Below are 17,870 nucleotides of genomic sequence, written 5' to 3'. Positions count from 1 at the left end.
TCGCCCCGCTGGCCGTGCTGCTTTCGATGCAGCCCAGGACATGGTTGGCAATCCCAAGCACAATTATAGGCTGGGCAGAGAGTGGATTAGGAGCAGTCCTGAGAAGGACTTGAGGTGTTGGTGGATGAGCTCAACATGAGCCAGCAACAGCACTCACAAACCTCTGCCCATTAGATATGGATCAGGGTTGCTGAGATCCCCTTTCAGACTGTTCTTGTCCAAGGTGAACAGACCCAGGTCTCAGCCTCTCCTCGTAAGAGAGACACGTCTTCTTTTCCATCTTCTCTTGCCTTGCCATGTGAGGCAGAGGGGTTGTTTACGACAATTCAAGGCCATCACAACAGAGAATGCTTTCAAAATCACGTATATAAATCTAATAGTGTACTTCACTACAGTGCACAATTTCTTTTCTCATTGAATGCACCAAACCTAGATCACAGCCGATTTTAATAACACTTGTTTCTCCCTCATGTTCCTCTGTCTCTTTTACCTTGGTTTCCAGGTGTACGACCTTCCTTTGCTTCTTAAGAGCACCCCTAGAAGCCAATTACTGCTATTTGTGGCAATATGGAATGAACATAGGATGTTTCCCTGTACTCAGCATGGGTGAGGCTGGAAGGCTGCCTGGTGGAAATGACCTGGGGGGTGTTGGTTGACAGCGGTTTAACATGAGCCAGCAGTGCTCCCAGGTGGCCAAGAAAGCCAATGGCATCTTGGCTTGGATCAGCCATAATGTGGCCAGCAGGAGCAGGGAAGGGATTGTGCCCCTCTACTCGGCACTGGTGAGGCTGCACCTCGAATCCTGGGTTCAGTTTTGGGCCCCTCACTACAACGACATTGAGGGGCTGGAGTGCATCCAGAGAAGGGGAATGGAGCCGGGGAAGAGTCTGGAGAATAAGGGTTATGGGGAGTGGCTGAAGGAACTGGCATTGTTTAGCCTCGAGGAGGCTGAGAGGAGAGCTCTTTGCTCTCTGCCTGAAAGGACGTTGTGGTGAGGTGGATGCTGGTCTCTTCTCCCAAGTAACAAGCGATAGGAGGAAAGGAATGGCCTCAAGTTCCACCCAGGGAGGTTTAGCCTGGGTATTAGGGAAAATTTGTTCACTGAAAGAGTGGTGAAGCACTGGCAGAGGCTGCCCAGGGAGGTGGTGGAGTCACCATCCCAGGAGGGGTTCAGAAAGTGCGCAGTGGCGGCGCTTCGAGATGTGGTTTAGCAGGCACAGTGGTGTTGGGCTGATGGTTGGAATGGAAGATCTTAGGAAATATTTTCCAGCCCTAATTATTCTGTGATTCTATATACAGCACCTTCAAGAGAATGTTACCCGAGCCACGTTTGTTGACATACTCTGCGCTGGTTACACCTCTATGCAAGTGCCACCGTTAAAGCACATCGTTAACCAAGGCATGACAGAAGTCCCTTTGTAAGGGCCTCTTTACAAGTGTGGTCAAACAACCAGATGTTCTAGAAAACCAGCTTAGAAATAAAATATTAATCGCTTTGCTTACAGCTGAAGTACCTGTTTTGTTTGATGATCTTTTGGCATGGGACCAAAGGAAAAAAGGTAAATAATGTCACTGATTTCGGCTACTGTGTACCAATTCTGCGCAGGTCAAGTGTTATTGTTTCAGAATAAACAAAATCAAAACCAATTTAGGCAAAGGGAATGCATTTTACTAAGAAAATAGAAGACCAGAACACACATTTCAATAAGAGTTACAACATTATAAAGAAGAAAAAAATAATCCCCAATCGATTCACATTTAAATACAATTTTAGTTTCAGCTGAGCAATGACCCTCCCAGGTAAAGTCAACTGCAGGCAGATTAGGCTAGAACTGTTCCCACAAGCACTTCAGTAAGCTTATGCTTATTTGTTGAAGGTAGATATGTTTAACAGAGAAATAAATGTAAATTATTTTTATTTCTTGATGAACTGGCCATCTTACTGCGTTTGTGTAGTCCTAAAAGTACTTTTTGTTTCTGTTTTCATTAGAAAGGAACTACTTAAAGGATGGATAAGTCAAAGTCAAAGGTGCTCGGAGAGTTCCATTCAATCCAGCGCCCACATTGTGTGCGGGGAATGTAAATGCACACCATACGTCTCCTGCACAGTGAGATGAACATCTGATGCAAGATCACTTTTCACATGAGCTGTAGCCACAGTCCACCGTGCCACCAGGATCCAGATTGCCCATGTACCGTCTAGGTGTTAGCACATGTTCCTCTGGAGAAGGCACGAGTAAGCTGCACCCTTGGGGATCAATGGTAAGAAGCAGAGGTCTGAATTTTCCTCTTGGCTCACCCAGAATGCCTGCAGGCTTTCCGATACCATGGTAAAGTGTATTTCAGAAGTAGGTCAAGGTAGATCCACACAGAACAAGATGTCTCTTCTCCGGCAGCAAATGAATTAAATTGTTCAAAGTCCGCTGTCAAGTGGGTGCGATTAGAACTTTGCTCTACATTTTGTCCTCGCTCCAGAATTCAGTGTAGGACCAGTCCCTGCCTATTGCATATGGTGGTTACAAAACAGGATAACAGTATGCATCATCTTAAAAACTGTCCAAAAATTATAGTGGTTTTCTTAAACTCAGGAGTAGCACTTATAGTTGAGACAGGAGTCTGAACTGTACTGTTCTCAGTCTGATCCAGAGTCTTGCAGACAGCTTTATCTGAATGACAGAGATGCCTCAAATCTGCACCTTGAAATCAAGACCCGGAGCACATGAAGGAAGACAACCTGGATTTACTGAGGCCCAGACTCAGCTGAACTAAAATTCACAGTTGTAGCTGTACAATAGCCACTAATTAGGGCCGCTAATGAAACACTAAAAGGTGTATCATTTACCTTTACAGTTTCTACCAGAGGAGTGTGACAAAGGGTTGCTTTACTCCACCTGCAAAACAGCATGCTGGAGTAAAACAGTACAAAGACACGCACCTACCACAGGAAACCTGTTAAACACCGATCTGCACGTCAAGTGTCGCTTTGTTTCAGGCTCGGAAAACAAACACAACGTCATGAAACAACACTGTTCACAAACATAACCAAGAACTTATGCGAGGAGTCACATTTGGGGTTAAAAAAATCTACCAGCCACGACGTTTTAATGGTCTTCCTCTACATGTCAGTTGTTGGCATGCAGGCATACACTTCAGGAACACACAAACCTTTGTAATATCTTGAATACCACCACACATATTCAATAAGAAAAGGTTGCGCTCCCTTAGCTACCTTCCTTCTCCTGCCCTAGATATCTCCATTGCTACTAAGAGGCTCTGTCCTGTTCCTGTTGGTTTTAAGGAAGAAAGCCCTGGACCAGGCCTCGAAATATTGAATGCAGTGGGAGTTTATGATCCTCATAGAGGTGTTCTATGCATCCAGAGTTGTTTCATAGAATCATAGAATGGTTTGGGTTGGAAGGGACCTTAAAGATCATCCAGTTCCAACCCCCCTGTGATAAGCAGGGACACCTCCCACTGGATCAGGGGCTCCAAGCCCCATCCGACCTGGCCTGGAACACCTCCACCTTGATCACTACAAGGACTAAGGGCAATTCAAGATATTTCCTCAAGGAAAAGAACATGGAAGACAGATTTGTACAACATGCAGAGGGCAAAAGCCACCACGGCTGTGAGAAGAGCAAGGCCAGTCATCCTTTACATAATAAGCCTTCTTAAAGAACAGGATAAGCTTAACTTACGCTATGCAGCACTACAAAATGCATCCTGGTGACAGCTTTTTCCCTTTGCATACCATGTAAGAGAATTTTCTGTGTAAATAAAGGTCGGTAAATGCTTTCGAATATGCCAGAAAACAGTAAAAATCAGGATAAGTGGAATATGTAAAAAAGATACTGTGTTTCCTTACTAACATTAGCAGTTGTAATTAACTCAAAGATTAATCAGATCTGAAGAATACACAAACCTGAAGATTAATCTATGTATTTCATAAAAAAAAAGTCTGAAAAAAAGGATGAAAGGGGGGGTGAAATGCACGTAAAACTTTGTGAGCTGACAGGTTACCTGTTGCTGACAGAAAACAGTGGCTGTGCATTAAAGGCAACATTCTGCCGTGTCCATATCACAAGCTACAGATGATCCATAAAACCTGATTCAACCATGTTCACAGGTCCATATGCATAGATTAAGCCTAACTGGTACCACTGGGCTGCTGTAACTGGGACAGGTTAGAGAGAAAGCCAGGCCTTCTCCGCTCCAGAGCTCCAACACATCGGCAGCCCCATCAGGGCAGGGCTGTGTTGTAACTGGAGCCTCCGAGAAGTTAAAGACTGGTTTATCCCTCACCCTTGCAGTGGGATTTACAGACAAATTGTGTACAACCTTTCAGAGTTGGGAAAATCCCACTGCTGGCCAGTTCTGAACAATCCCCCCTACATCTGCCTAAAGTCAGAGGGGAGCCTGTGCCAGGAAGAGAAAGGACTGCACCTCACAAAACAGGCACCTTCCCCTGACTTGGCAACAGCTGCTGCGAATTCCCTGCACAGACGCTCCCTTTGGGAAGCGAAACCACTCTTGCCCAAAGCCAGACTCCTGCTGCATGCAGGTAACGCTATTTTCTCACGCACCAGGTTTTCCTGAGTCCTATCAACACGCACAGATTATGAACCATGACTGCACTTCTTGCCTGAAGAAAGGTAATTAGACCAAATGGATGCAGATCTTTATTTCGTAAGAGTAGGTTGTATTTATGGACCGACTGCCCTGCCTCCCTCTTCCTTCTCAGCTAGGACAAGAGATCAGTGTATGGGTTATTTTTGTTACTCTTCTGCCTAATCAGTTTGTTGGCAGAAGTGAGAAAGTGTGCGTTCCCAATATACCTGAATCCAATGGTGCAGAACTCCACCAAAACACCGCAACAAGCTTCAGCTAGAGCTGGATTTTCAGAAGGTAAAAATAATTTGTACACTAAATAAATAATTTTTTCAGTAGGATCACAAATTTAAATACAATAAAAACCAGGCATAGCAAAAATAGATGAAAAAAAGCATTCTTTGTAAAAACATCATGCGTGTGTTGGTCTTTTTTTGTACATATACTTACATACACAAGTTGCAAACCACAAATGTTGCCCAGCTTGTCAATGGAGCATTTCAAGCCCCACCAGACTGCACTTTACCACAGTTTGGATACGCAGTCTTTTCCCCACATCACCACAGTCTGCGTTTACATAATCAGTCTTCTTTCCATACTAAAATCTTCCTCAAATCTACTAGTTCTTTTATATAATACATGAATGTAACTTTAAAATCGGATCCTAGGTGACAGAGATCATGTCCCAAGGGGTACAGAGACTATTTTCCCTATTCTGTTTGGGCTCATTCTGTGGAGACTGCATTTTCCAATACAGATGAGGATATGAGAGCTGCTTGCCACGGGTAAATCCTGAGCAAGCTTTCCTTCCTCCCTTTGGATTCCAGCTTCAGGTTTGCCAGTATAGCCCTTTCACATCGATCTTTCCGTTTTGTCCTTGTTTGCAAACAAACTATGGAAAGGCACGTAGCATTTATTTCTGTTGCTGACATGCCATTGTTCTTGTTACAAGAGAGCAGATTTACAGAACTGACGGGCGGTAATTGTTGCTGGGTGCCCTCGCCTGCTAACACAAAGTAATGGAGGGCACACAAACCCTTGTATGAAAAGGAAAAGGAATGCACATTGTGCTGTCTACACCAAATGTGGGGAACGATTCATTGCAAGGAAAAATCAAACTCGGCACTTTTGTTTTTCACAGCAGAATGATGGCAAATTAAACCTGTAAATGGAGTGAGCAAGATGGAGTGATTGACCTGGAGCTTCTAAGCATTAGATCTTTCAAGTCCTGCATTCAAACCGAACTGGGACTGCAAGAAACATTCAAACTACTGTAAATGTGCGCGCCCATAGCTGCCTGCAACGCTTTCTGTTTCAGCTTCATCAGCTGCACGCCGGGGGTTTGTTCAAAGTGGCAGGTGAGTCCACTTGGAAGCTTTGTGTTAGCGATGTCATGAAAACATCGCGCATGGAGCTCTTTTTATGAGAACAATGGTATGCAAGGGAGAAAACAATTTAGCTTGAAAGAAACAGAACACTGAAATAATTAACAAATGAAACAAAAGTCCTATGGTGCAACACCTTGGAGTTCACTGCAGAAAATCTCCTTGTAAAAATCTCTTAGATTGCCATAGATTACTTCAGATCCTGCCTCTAATTTATTATGCAACGGTGCAGCTTTGCTTCTAAAACCTATTAAAGCGATCAGTATAATTTTCAGTCTTCCCAAAGGTAATTTTAACTAGTTTGCCTCTTTTTTCCTGACAACAGATCTCTGAAACACGTAAATCAAACACTGCTGCAGGTCCCACTTGCGCTCACCACGCTGCTCCTCAAAGCTCATTAAGAAACAGAGTAGCCAATGTCACCAGGAAGCCTGGATACAGGCATCTTTAAACACCAGACTAAAACAGAAAGCCCGTAGACTGTTAAACCTGTCTTAAACTGTCCTTTTTTTCTTATGACAAATGCTTTCCGGTGATGTCACAGATTATCCAGTGTGACAACACTAGGAAGAGTAGAAGACTGATTATTTAAAGCAGGAATAAATCATACAGTAATGAGAGAGCTGTAGTTCATCAACAAACGTACGTAGGCAAAATGTCATTAGTGGACTCTTCATGGTGTGCAGGTTCTGAACTAGAAATGCAATATCATTATTTAAATTAATTTTGGGGAGCTCTCTCATTCCTGTGACAGATGCCATCATCAATATGATTTATCAGGTACTTTAGAAGAGTGGGGAGAAATCTACATCAAGTGAAAAAAAAAAGGCAGAAGGGGGAAAGAAGACAAGAAAATGAGTGAAAATAAATTACAGGACTCGAAGATGATGACTTAAATTGGTCTGAAAAAGGGATCCCTGCAGAGTAGAAGATACTGCCTGAGGAGTGCGAACTTCTGATGCATCAGTGAACCTTAGATTCAGGCCAGTCGTACACATCTGGCATGAAGGATTCGTATTCGTAGGTCCAAACCTTCGATCGAATGTAACGGTTCTTGTCCGCAGGCTCAGGGTAATGGAAAGCCATGTTGTTTGCATACAAAAATTCCATAACCTGGAGAGTTAAATCACCATGCAGTTTGTGCCTTTTACTACATTCATGTAACATCCACGCTTCCACTGCAATATGTTTAGGACTCACAAAGTAGATAAAGGCAAAGTCTTTTTACAATTCCCGAATGCCATACCAGGGGTCTGAAAAGTTAATTTCAGAAATCAAAGGACCATAATTTTGGCCCTGGGTGGCTCCCAAACTGAAGTATCCTACAAACACGGGGTTTTTATAATTGTCTCCCATTAAAGGCACAAAGAACTGGGTATTTTGTGCCCAAGAACCCAGTGTTCAAGGGTCACAGTGTGCAATTCAGCAAGTTAATGCACATTTAAACCACTTTTAGTACAGTCCAGTTTTATGCTTCATACTCACCTTGACAGCAATATAAATAGAAACTTCCCTGATATTAGACAACGGAGGATAAAGTCTTCCTTGTGCAAGTTCTTCATCGGTCAATTGTTCTGCCAATGCCTGTGTTAGAAAAACAAACCCCTTCTATTTACTGCATCCCAAATGGGATCGCCAACATGCTAAAACACCCGAGAGAAACAAATTGTCGTGTTCCCACTACGGGAGTGCTCCCAAAGCAATAGAATATGACAGTCACAATCTCAAAATTCTCAAAGATCAACTCTGCAATCTGTGCTCCTATCAGTAAATTCTGCTTGTGGAGCATTTAGCAAAATAAGATCCTATTGTTTTTTGTGGCTGAACTACCCATAACCACAGAAGCTCTAAAAGAACAACAACGTGCCCACGTGTCCAGCCGGTTGATTCACTGACTATTCCGATGTGGTAGGACCTCGTGCTCCAGAGTGGAAAGGCAAGAGAGGACGGGGCACTGGGGGTCACGTGCATCCCTGACCACACCATCAGCTGTGGAACGTAGAGTAGGGCAGGAGGCAGCAGGATTGCTGCCAGACCTAGGAGACTGAGAATCAGTTTGCACATGGCTTTCCTACTTCAGTGTTTGGTTTTAGGATGAAAAATTAAATATCATATAATCATAGAATGGTTTGGGTTGGATGGGACCTTGAAGATCATCCAGTTCCAACCCCCTGCCATGGGCACGGACACCTCCCACTACAGCAGGTTGCTCCAAGCCCCATCCAACACCTCCAGGGATGGGGCAGCCATGACTTCAGTGGGCAGCCTGGGCCAGGGCCTCCCCACCCTCAGCGTGAAGAACTTCTTCCTAATGTCTGATCTAACAGATTAATCTTCCCTCTTCCGATTTAAAGCCATTCCCTGTCATCCTATCCCTACAGGTTATGTGGTCACTAGTAAAACGTCCCTCCCCAGCTTTCCTGGAGCCCCTTTCAGCACTGGAAGCTGCTCTAAGGTCTCCCAAGAACTTTCTCTTCTCCAGGCTGAACAACCACAGCTCTCTCAGCCTGTCCTTGGAGCTGCTCTAGCCCTCACATCATCTCCATGTCATGTCATAGAAGATGGAATTTCTCATGATTCTATTTGATGAAAACCTATTTTTTTTTTCCATGAGGGAGGGATAAAACCAACAGAAAACAAAGAGGAAAACAGAGTTGCAGCAAGAGTGGAGAAATTGCCCATCATGTCAGAAGCCATGGCCTACTCTGCTTCCACACTTACCTTAGCAGCCTCTAGGAAAACCTTATCGCTAATATGTCGAACACTGCTGAGGATCACAGCGAGAGCCACGCCTACAATAAAATTATTGCCAATTAGGGCCACAGCATTTTAAATACGCAGCCTGCTGCCAAGAAGCTATGAGTCATCTAGAATCATAGAATCATGGAAGGGACCTTAAAGCCCATCCAGTTCTACCTCCTCCCTTGGGCAGGGATACCTCCCACTGGATCAGGGGCTCCAAGCCCCATCCAACCTGGCCTGGAACCCCTCCAGGGATGGGGCAGCCACCACTGCTCTGGGCAACCTGGGCCAGGGCCTCCCCACCCTCACAGGAAAACATTTCTTCCTAAGATCTCATCTCAGTCTCCCTTCTTTCAGCTGAAAACCATTCCCCTCATCCTGTCCCTGCACTCCCTGATCAAAAGCCCCTCCCCAGCTTTCCTGGATCCCCTTTCAGTACTGGAAGATGCTGTAAGTTCTCCCCAGAGTCTTCTCTTCTCCAGACTGGGCAACCTCAAATCTCTTTTAAAAATATTCCCATTTCTTTCTACACATATTCACAAAACTATTACCATGTGTGTGCTAGTCATTTACCATAACAGCTGACTTTTGACAAGAGATTGGATCTTAGCTCAGGGAGGAAAGCGAGGGAAACGGTAAGCCAGGAAAATATCTCTAGTGCTTCTTTTGTACCCTCTCTTGTACAGATCTAATGCCAAAAGGAGCAGATTGACACTGATTTTCTCCTCTTCCCACCCCAAAACAAGCAGAAGAACGTAGCGCAGCAGCTTTCAAAGCCTTTAATCACACCATTTTGTTTTCTTAGAAATTTCCCGTTGGGTGAGCTCACTGTGTGTGTGTGTAGCTGCACGTGCCTCACATCCATCCTTAACTGATTTTCTTTCTTTCATTCTTCTGATAGAGTTCCCAGCTTTAAATGCTGTTAACGCCTCTTGTGCTGCTTTACTGCCTGTGCCCCATGTAGCAGCGAAACCCGAGAAGAGGTCCTAATAGCTTAGTCTGCAATATGAAAGGAAGACAACTTTATTTATTACCTGGAAAAATATAAGCGTTGTTTCCTTGGCCTGGTTTGAAGGTTCTTCCATCTTTCAGAGTGACCAGGTCAAAGGGGCTGCCACTGGCAAACAAGCAACGGCCCTAAAAATAGAAGGATAATCACAGTCATGCAGCTGCTAAAGAGCCAATGGTACAGAGCAATAGAACCATACAGCAGTTTGGGTTGGAAGGGACCTTAAAGCCCATCCAGTCCCACCCCCTGCCATGGGCAGGGACACCTCCCACTGGATCAGGGGCTCCAAGCCCCATCCAACCTGGCCTTGAACACCTCCAGGGATGGGGCAGCCATCACTGCTCTGGGCAATCTGGGCCATGACCTCACCACCTTTCCTCACAGGAGAATGTTTCTTCCAAATAACTAATCTAAATCTCCCTTCTTTTGGCTTCAAACCGTTCTCCCTCATCTTACCCCGGCACTCCTTGATAAAGAACCCTTCTTGTAGGCCTCCTTTCAGCACTGGAAGCCGCTCTAAGGTCTCCCCAGAACCTTCTCTTCTCCAGGCTAAACAACCACAACTCTCTCAGCCTGTCCTTGTAGGGGAGGAGCTCCAGCCTTCACATCATCTTACATTGTTAAATACAGGGTCACCAGAGCCCTGCAGCTCCCAGGCAGTTCTAGGACAGTCAGGAAGGTACTCGAGCGCACAGCCAAATGCATAAAGGCCTTCTGAATGCAACTCGACACAGGCACACAGTCAAATCCCTGTCTGACTCGATTCCTACAGTCCCAGAACAACAATGACCAAACCCACTCTTCCTAGCAGAACAGGAAGAGATACAAGAATTGGTGAACATCTGCCATGTTTCTGCAGCAAACATCTGGGAAGCAAAAGGCACAAGCATACACATCAAATTGAGCAGCTTTATAAGGAATGGAAGGAATCTGTTTTATCGTTCACCCTTCTTTAAGGCAGCAGAGACTTCGAGGAATCACTCAAACACAAAACAAAGCATTATTATAACCATAGCCATACATCAGGGACCGTGGCCACAAGCCAGGACCCACCACCGTAGGGACTGGACAAAGACAGCTGAATAATGGCCCTTCCAAAGGAGACTGAAACAGAAGAACAGGAACAAAACCATTGCTTGTTTACTGATGGGTGGGAGGGTGAAGGGGGGGACTGCTGTATCATACTTCTAACTGCTGACATCTCTCTCTCAGCAATAGAGTGAATAATGCAGTTTGTTTGTCTTTCCTTTGAAAAGCATTTTAATCAGCACACAATATCAAAATGAATCCAGAGTTTGGCGTATGCAATGCACCCTCCGAATCAACGACCTTTTCCTCAAGCAGAAAAAGCCCCGTAAGCAAAACGTCTTGACTTCCTTTTGAATAATCGGTTTAATAACATTAGTTTAAAATATTTAAGGCTCCCCAGGACCTCTACATTTGGGAACAAACTATCAAATAAGCTAAAGACTCAGGAACTATGTTAGGGGACACTGCAAAAGGGTGTGCTCTGAACAGCTTGATAGTAATCAGTGAAGGACCAACATTTCTTTATATTAAATAGAATAGCAGAACTTGTACTAAGTGAAAGATCAAAGCACTCCTAATCTGCTGTAGGGAATGTCTTGGACATCAGGGCTGAATAAGGATGTATTAAATCAGGCCTTGTCATCAAGATTGCCACTTTAGCAGAGGAACGTACAGGAAAAGTGTCCTTAGGGCAGACCATGACTCACTCAATACGTGCACTAGAAAACCTGATGATCACAGAATCATTAAGGTTGGAAAAGACCTCTAAGCCCATCCAGTCCAACCATCAGCCCAACACCACTGTGCCTACTCAACCATGTCCCAAAGTGCCACAGCCCAAAACTGAACCCAGAATTCGAGGCGCAGCCTCACCGGTGCCGAGTACCACATGAATTGATGCAACCACGTGTAATTGTGTTAAATCACTGACCAACCATTCATAGAGGGAAGTACTCATCAAGTTTTCACTTTGCAACTTCTGTAATAAATTGAGTGCAGAGGCTCCATTCATGGGTGCTTGACTGGAAAAGCCACCGAGCACCCAGATTTGCACAACTTGATTAAAACCAGTGTCACGACTTGGTGTGTGAGATTGGATGTTTGCATGCCAGGTAATGAATCTGACTTTTCAGACAATGGGCATACCTGTAAGAGTACCCCATTGGAGTAGGGAGCAAAATACACAGATGCGTTTGAGGATACAACCAAAACACAATGAAAATGACAACACAACAAAAGCCTGTGGAATATACAGCAACAGTGGACACTAAACCACCGTCAGGCTTTTATAGGTGGAAAAAGAATAAGGAATAAAAAGTTAGTGATGAATGGTATCTTTGTTTCCTTACTAACTTTCTAGGTTAGCCCAAGATTTCACACCAGCCTGGATGAGGCTGTTTCTTAGGCCTGGAGAACTATAGGGCTGACAGCTGTGGTCCACAAATGCCTGACAAACTTTGTTAATTAAATGACAAAGTAAAGTTGGAGAGGATTTTCTAGGAAATTACTGTATCTTCAAGGGAAAAATAGACATTTTGAAGGGCAGACTTGGGTAAACTGAGTAGGTGTCACAGCACTAAAGAGCATTATGAAAACAAACAAGAGATCTGGAGAAAAGTCAGAAGACTCAAAAACAGAGTCACGGTATCAGAACAGTTTGGGTTGGAAGGGACCTTAAAGCCCATCCAGTTTCAACCCCTGCCATGGGCAGGGACACCTCCCACTGGATCAGGGGCTCCAAGCCCCATCCAACCTGGCCTTGGACACCCCCAGGGATGGGGCAGCCACAACTTCTCCGGGCAACCTGGGCCAGTGTTTCATCAGCCTCACGCGTAATCTAAACCTGCACTCTTTCAGCTTAAAACCGTTACCTCTTGCCCTGTCACTACAGGACATGATAAAAAAAGCCTCTCTCCAGCTTTCTTACAAGCTTCCTTTATATATTGAAAGGTCACAGCAAGGTCTCCCCTGAGCCTTCCCTTCTCTAGCCTAAACATTCCATCAGTCTTCTCAAGTAAAGACCCTTTAGAACATGTGTTTGTATGGACAGGAGAAGTACAACACTTGGCATCAGGACAGTAATACCAAACTCCAAACAAAAAGCCAGGTCCATTCTTCATTTTCACATGGCTCACGTAAATATTACAAAATTAACTAATAAGGACAGGAACAAAATTACACCTGTTCATCTACTGGCCAGTAATATTTACTTGTCTGAATAACCCATGTCTGTAAATAGTAACTTATGGAAAGTAATGAACAAAAGGTACAATGTATGTAGGTACAATAAAAGGAAAGAAAAATAAAGACCCTCTTCTCCATTTCATAGAATCACAGAATCACTTGGTTGGGAAAGACCTTCGAGATCTTCAGATCCAACCATACCTGTTCACTACTAAATTCAATCACTGAGCACCTCATCTGCTTGTCTTTTAAATCCCTACAGGGATGGTGACTCCACCCCCTCCCTGGGCAGCCTCTGACAGTGACTGAGAACCCTTTCCATGAAGGAGGTTTTCCTGATGTCAATTCTGAACCTCCTCTGGTGCAGCTTGAGGTCATTCCCTCTCGTCCCATTGCCTGTCGCTTGGGAGAAGAAACCAATACCCACCTCCCCCTACAACCTCCTTTCTGGCCTACCCTAAGCCACGTGCTCTGCAAACAGGGTTTGTGTTGAGTAATGGTTGATTTACAGCGGCACAAAGTGCTGATGGTAACGATTTGGGGAGTAGTTACAGTAAAGGGGAAAGTAGCCGAGATGGGTAACGTTCGCATGGTTTCATAGAATCACAGAATCACTTGGTTGGGAAAGACCTTTGAGATCTTCAGGTCTGACCGTACCTGTCCACTACTAAATTCGATCACTGAGCACCTCATCTGTTTGTCTTTTAAATCCCTTCAAGGATGGGGACTCCACCACCTCCCTGGGCAGCCTCTGCCACTGCCTGAGAACACTTTAGTGAAGGAATTTTTCCTGATGTCCAATCTGAACCTGCCCTGGTGCAGCTTGAGGCCATTTCCTCTCGCCCCATTGCCTGTCGCTTGGGAGAAGAAACCAACACCCACCTCCCCCTGCAACCTCCTTTCAGGGAGCTGCAGAGATCCATGAGGTCTCCCCTCAGCCTCCTTTTCTCCAGGCTAAACAACCCCAGGTCCAGAGTTCAGGGGCACCACCCCCTCCCTGCTCCTGCTGGCCACGCTGTTTCTGACAAAAGCCAAGATGCTGTTGGCCTTCTTGGCCACCTGAGCCGCTGCTGGCTCATGTTCAGTCACTGTAAAGTAACACCCCCAGGTCCTTCTCCTCCAGGCACTTTTCCAGCCACTCTTCCCCAAGCCTGGAGCTGCAGCATGGGGTTGTTGTGTCCCAAGTGCAGGACCCGGCACTTGGCTGTATTGAACCTCATTCCTTTGGTCTCAGCCTGTCCAGGTCCCTCTATAATGGCACAAACTTTTTAAATAGCACTGTGCTCACACAACTGCATCAGTGAAGATGTTACCACACCTCAATCTAACCGGCACTGCCTTCTTTCTGCATCTGAAAGGGACAACTGCCCCGAGTGTTCAGCTCTTTGGAACTCAGCACACAGTCACAGGCAACAAATGAACTTCTTCCCTTAAAACACTTAAAGCTCTGTTTATATGCTATAAAAACTGCAAACCAAAATTAGGTCGATTCTCCCTGTAACAGCACTGCTGGCCTCCTATCACCATCAGTGATGCTGGCAGTTATTTCATTTATTTATGCCATCTAAAGCCTTGGCTGCATAACTAATTTATGTTTACTTTCTATCCCAGATACGGGAATTCAAATTAATATACTGAAACACTGCCTAACTCACTATTCTGGCTAACGCAAGACACCCAACGGATATTAAACCACCTTCATTTAAAAGTGTTCTCTATTACTATTAAAAGCTAAAAGTTAGATTTCATCTGGAGGCTGTTGTTCCTGACTAGGGGTCACTCTGGACCTGCAAATCTCTGTAGCAAGTTCCTTCCAAGCTGTGAGGCTCAGAAACACGAAAGAGAATCTGGGAGCCAATCGGAGATAACGGAGTTCTGTGTTTCCCGGTGCAAAGTTAACACCACTGAGGCTGTAACACTGGAAACTGAGCTGCAGTAACAGTGGAAGGAAGAAGTTCATAGCTCTGCAGCGAGAAGGAAGGAAAGATCTCCACTCACTCATTTTTACATAAATGAGTCACTTGATATGGGGCTGTATCAAAAAAGAAGCAATAAATAAAAGGAAAAAAAAGAAGCCTTTTCCCAAGCACCACTCCTGGAATTTGCAGGCAGGCCCTGTGGACAGGGGAGAGATCACAGCGAGCTACCACCTACGAGGTAAACTAAAGGCATTCCCAGGCAGCTCAAAGAGTTAAAGCTGCTCCTTTGCCCCTGCTCTTGGGCTCTCTTCTATGATTAGTCTTATATAAAAGCTACTCGGATAAAAGACTTGCCTCACTAAAGGCAAAACCAAGAATTGGATGTGTTGGTGATAATGTTATTGAAAAAAACCACACTAAAACACCAGCCTCCAAGTCCCTACAGCGTAATGGCTGGAGATAATGGTGCAGAACAAGGGGTGTTTATTCTTTGTTCAATCATTTTGACATTTGGTGGTGCCAGAGTACGAGAAACAGATGTTGTGAGAGGGGAACACGAGGACAGAGGGCCACCACAAACTCCTGAACTGGAGGTATGACTCTCCACAGGTCACCATTAAAGTTAAAAGTTCTGATGTGTGGGCACCAGGAAATGAATGAAGGGAAAGCAGAATTCCTGGACTTATGCAAAGATATGACCCACTTTAAGGACTTTACTCAGGCATTACATTTTAAATCACAGAATCATAGAATTGCTTGGTTGGAAAAGACCTTTGAGATCATTGAGTTCAAATGTCCCTGTCCACTACTGAACCAGATCCCTGAGCACCTCATCTGCCCGTGTTTTACATCCCTCCAGGGCATCCCACCACCTCCCTGGGCAGCCTCTGCCAGGGCCTGAGAACCCTTTTGGTGAAGGAGTTTTTCCTGATATCCAGTCCACACCTGGCCTGGTGCAACTTAAAGCCATTTCCTTTCATCTTGTCACTTGTTATTTGGGAAAAGCCACCAGCACCCACCTCACCACAAACTCTTTCAGGCAGCTGTAGACAGTGATACGGTCTCCTGCCAGTCTCCTCCAGGCTAAACAACCCCAGGTCCCTCAGCTGTCTCTCATAACCCCTGCTCTCCAGACTCTCCCCCAGCTCTGCTCCCTTCTCTGGACGCGCTTCAGCCCCTAAATGTCCTTTTTGGAGTGAGAGGCCCTAAACTGAACCCAGGATTTGAGACGCAGCCTCACCAGTGCCGAGTACAGGGGCACAATCCCCTCCCTGCTCCTGCTGGCCACACCATGGATGATCCAAGCCAAGATGCCATTGGCCTTCTTGGCCACCTGAGCCACTGCTGGCTCATGTTCAGCCACTATCAACCAACACCACCAGGCCCTTCCCCTCCAGGCAGTTTTCCAGCCATTCTTCCCCACGCCTGGAGCTGCACAGGGTTGTTGCATCTCAAGTGCAGGACAAGGTTGCACCTAGTCTCTATTACAATGTTAACATAAGATGTTCTTTTAAAACCCCAGAGAAATAAAAAGCGTGGTGGGAAACAGGTAACTGATCAGAGCTATGAAACTGTACCTGGTGGTCCTTCTTTTAAAATGTAATAACAAGATATAGGCTGTCTTAAGCTTCTCAAAATGTCGTTATTTAAAAACCAAGATTTCTTTTCAAATAGCCTTCATTTACTTTTGCCAGGAGAGAAGAAAAATCTGCATTATTATGTCAGTAAGTCCAAGTAATAATAAAATAGAGTCATAGAATCACAGAATGGTTTGGGTTGGAAGGGATCTTAAAGCCCATCCAGTTCCACCCCCTGCCATGGGTAGGGACACCTCCCACTGGATCAGGGGCTCCAACATGGCCTTGGACACCTCCAGGGATGGGGCAGCCACCACTGCTCTGGGCAACCTGGGCCAGGGCCTCCCCACCATCAGCATGAAGAATTTCTTCCTAAACTCTAATCCAACTCTTCCCCCTTCCAATTTAAAGCCATTCCCCATTGTCCCATCACTCCAGGCCCTTGTAAAAAGCCCCTCCCCGGTGTTCTTGGAGCCCCTTTCACCACTGGGAGCTGCTCTGAGGCCTTCCAGGAACCTCTCCAGGCTGAAGAACCTGCAGGCACCACCCTCAGCGTGAAGAACTTCTTTCTAAAGTCTAATCAAAATCTTCCCCCTTCCAATTTAAAACCATCCCCTCTCACTGTGTCAGTCCAGGCCCTTGTAAAAAGTCCCTTCCCAGCTTTCCTGGAGCCCCTTTCAGTACTGGAAGCTGCTCTAAGGTCTCCCCACAACCTTCTCTTCTCCAGACTGAACAACTCCACTCTCTCAGCCTCTCATTATAGCAGAGCGGCTCCAGCCCTCAGATCATGTTCATGGCTTCATCTGGACCCATTCCAACAGTTCCATATCCTTCTTCTGCTGGGGATTCCAGGACCGGACACAATACTCCAATAATTTGAGTTCTTGCACTCTCACAGCCAGCAAACAGGGCCAACAGGTTAGCGCTTCTAAGCACTACGTACCTCTGTTAGTGTATACGCCTCCTCTGCTGTGCACTCAGCTTTCACTGTCGGGTTACTCAGTGCAAATATGATGGGTCGCTCATTGATAGAGGCCATCGCTTTGATCACATCCTGAGAGAAGAGCCGCCCAGCTCCTGCAACTCCTGAAGTAAATGGAAACATGAAAATAGAATCAACATGTGACCACTGCAGGGCAGACGACAGCAACTGTAGACTAAGTGAGGTAGGCTGTAGCGAGGTGGGCGTTGGTCTCTTCGCCCAGGTGATAGGATGAGAGGGAATGGCCTCAAGCTGCGTGAGGCAGGTTCAAATTGGACATTAGGAAAAACTTCTTCACCAAAAGGGTCCTCAAGCACTGGCAGAGGCTGCCCAAGGAGGTGGTGGAATCGCCGTCCTTGGATGTGTTTAAAAGATGAGTGGATGAGGTTCTTAGGGATACGATTTAGTAGCGGAAAGGGACGGCTGAACTTGATG

At 45.5% G+C, this 17,870-nt stretch overlaps 1 protein-coding gene across 3 annotated transcripts in view; it reads right to left on the bottom strand.

Annotated features, from left to right (window-relative positions):
- Positions 1 to 1,657: 1,657 nt before the first annotated feature.
- Positions 1,658 to 17,870, bottom strand: part of ME2 (malic enzyme 2) — a 50,443-nt gene continuing 34,230 nt past the window's right edge. For all 3 annotated transcript variants that reach the window (XM_054054614.1, XM_054054615.1, XM_054054616.1), the window contains 5 exons: positions 17,397 to 17,539; positions 9,770 to 9,872; positions 8,715 to 8,785; positions 7,479 to 7,577; positions 1,658 to 7,106 (listed from right to left, as the gene is read on the bottom strand). In XM_054054614.1, coding sequence (XP_053910589.1) covers positions 6,957 to 7,106; positions 7,479 to 7,577; positions 8,715 to 8,785; positions 9,770 to 9,872; positions 17,397 to 17,539 — 566 coding nt within the window. In that variant the 3' untranslated portion in view covers positions 1,658 to 6,956. The remainder of the gene's footprint in view (positions 7,107 to 7,478; positions 7,578 to 8,714; positions 8,786 to 9,769; positions 9,873 to 17,396; positions 17,540 to 17,870) is intronic.

The sequence above is a fragment of the Cuculus canorus genome, chromosome Z, assembly GCF_017976375.1.
Source record: "Cuculus canorus isolate bCucCan1 chromosome Z, bCucCan1.pri, whole genome shotgun sequence".
NCBI lineage: Eukaryota > Metazoa > Chordata > Aves > Cuculiformes > Cuculidae > Cuculus > Cuculus canorus.
This window is presented reverse-complemented; position numbering and strand designations above follow the sequence as displayed.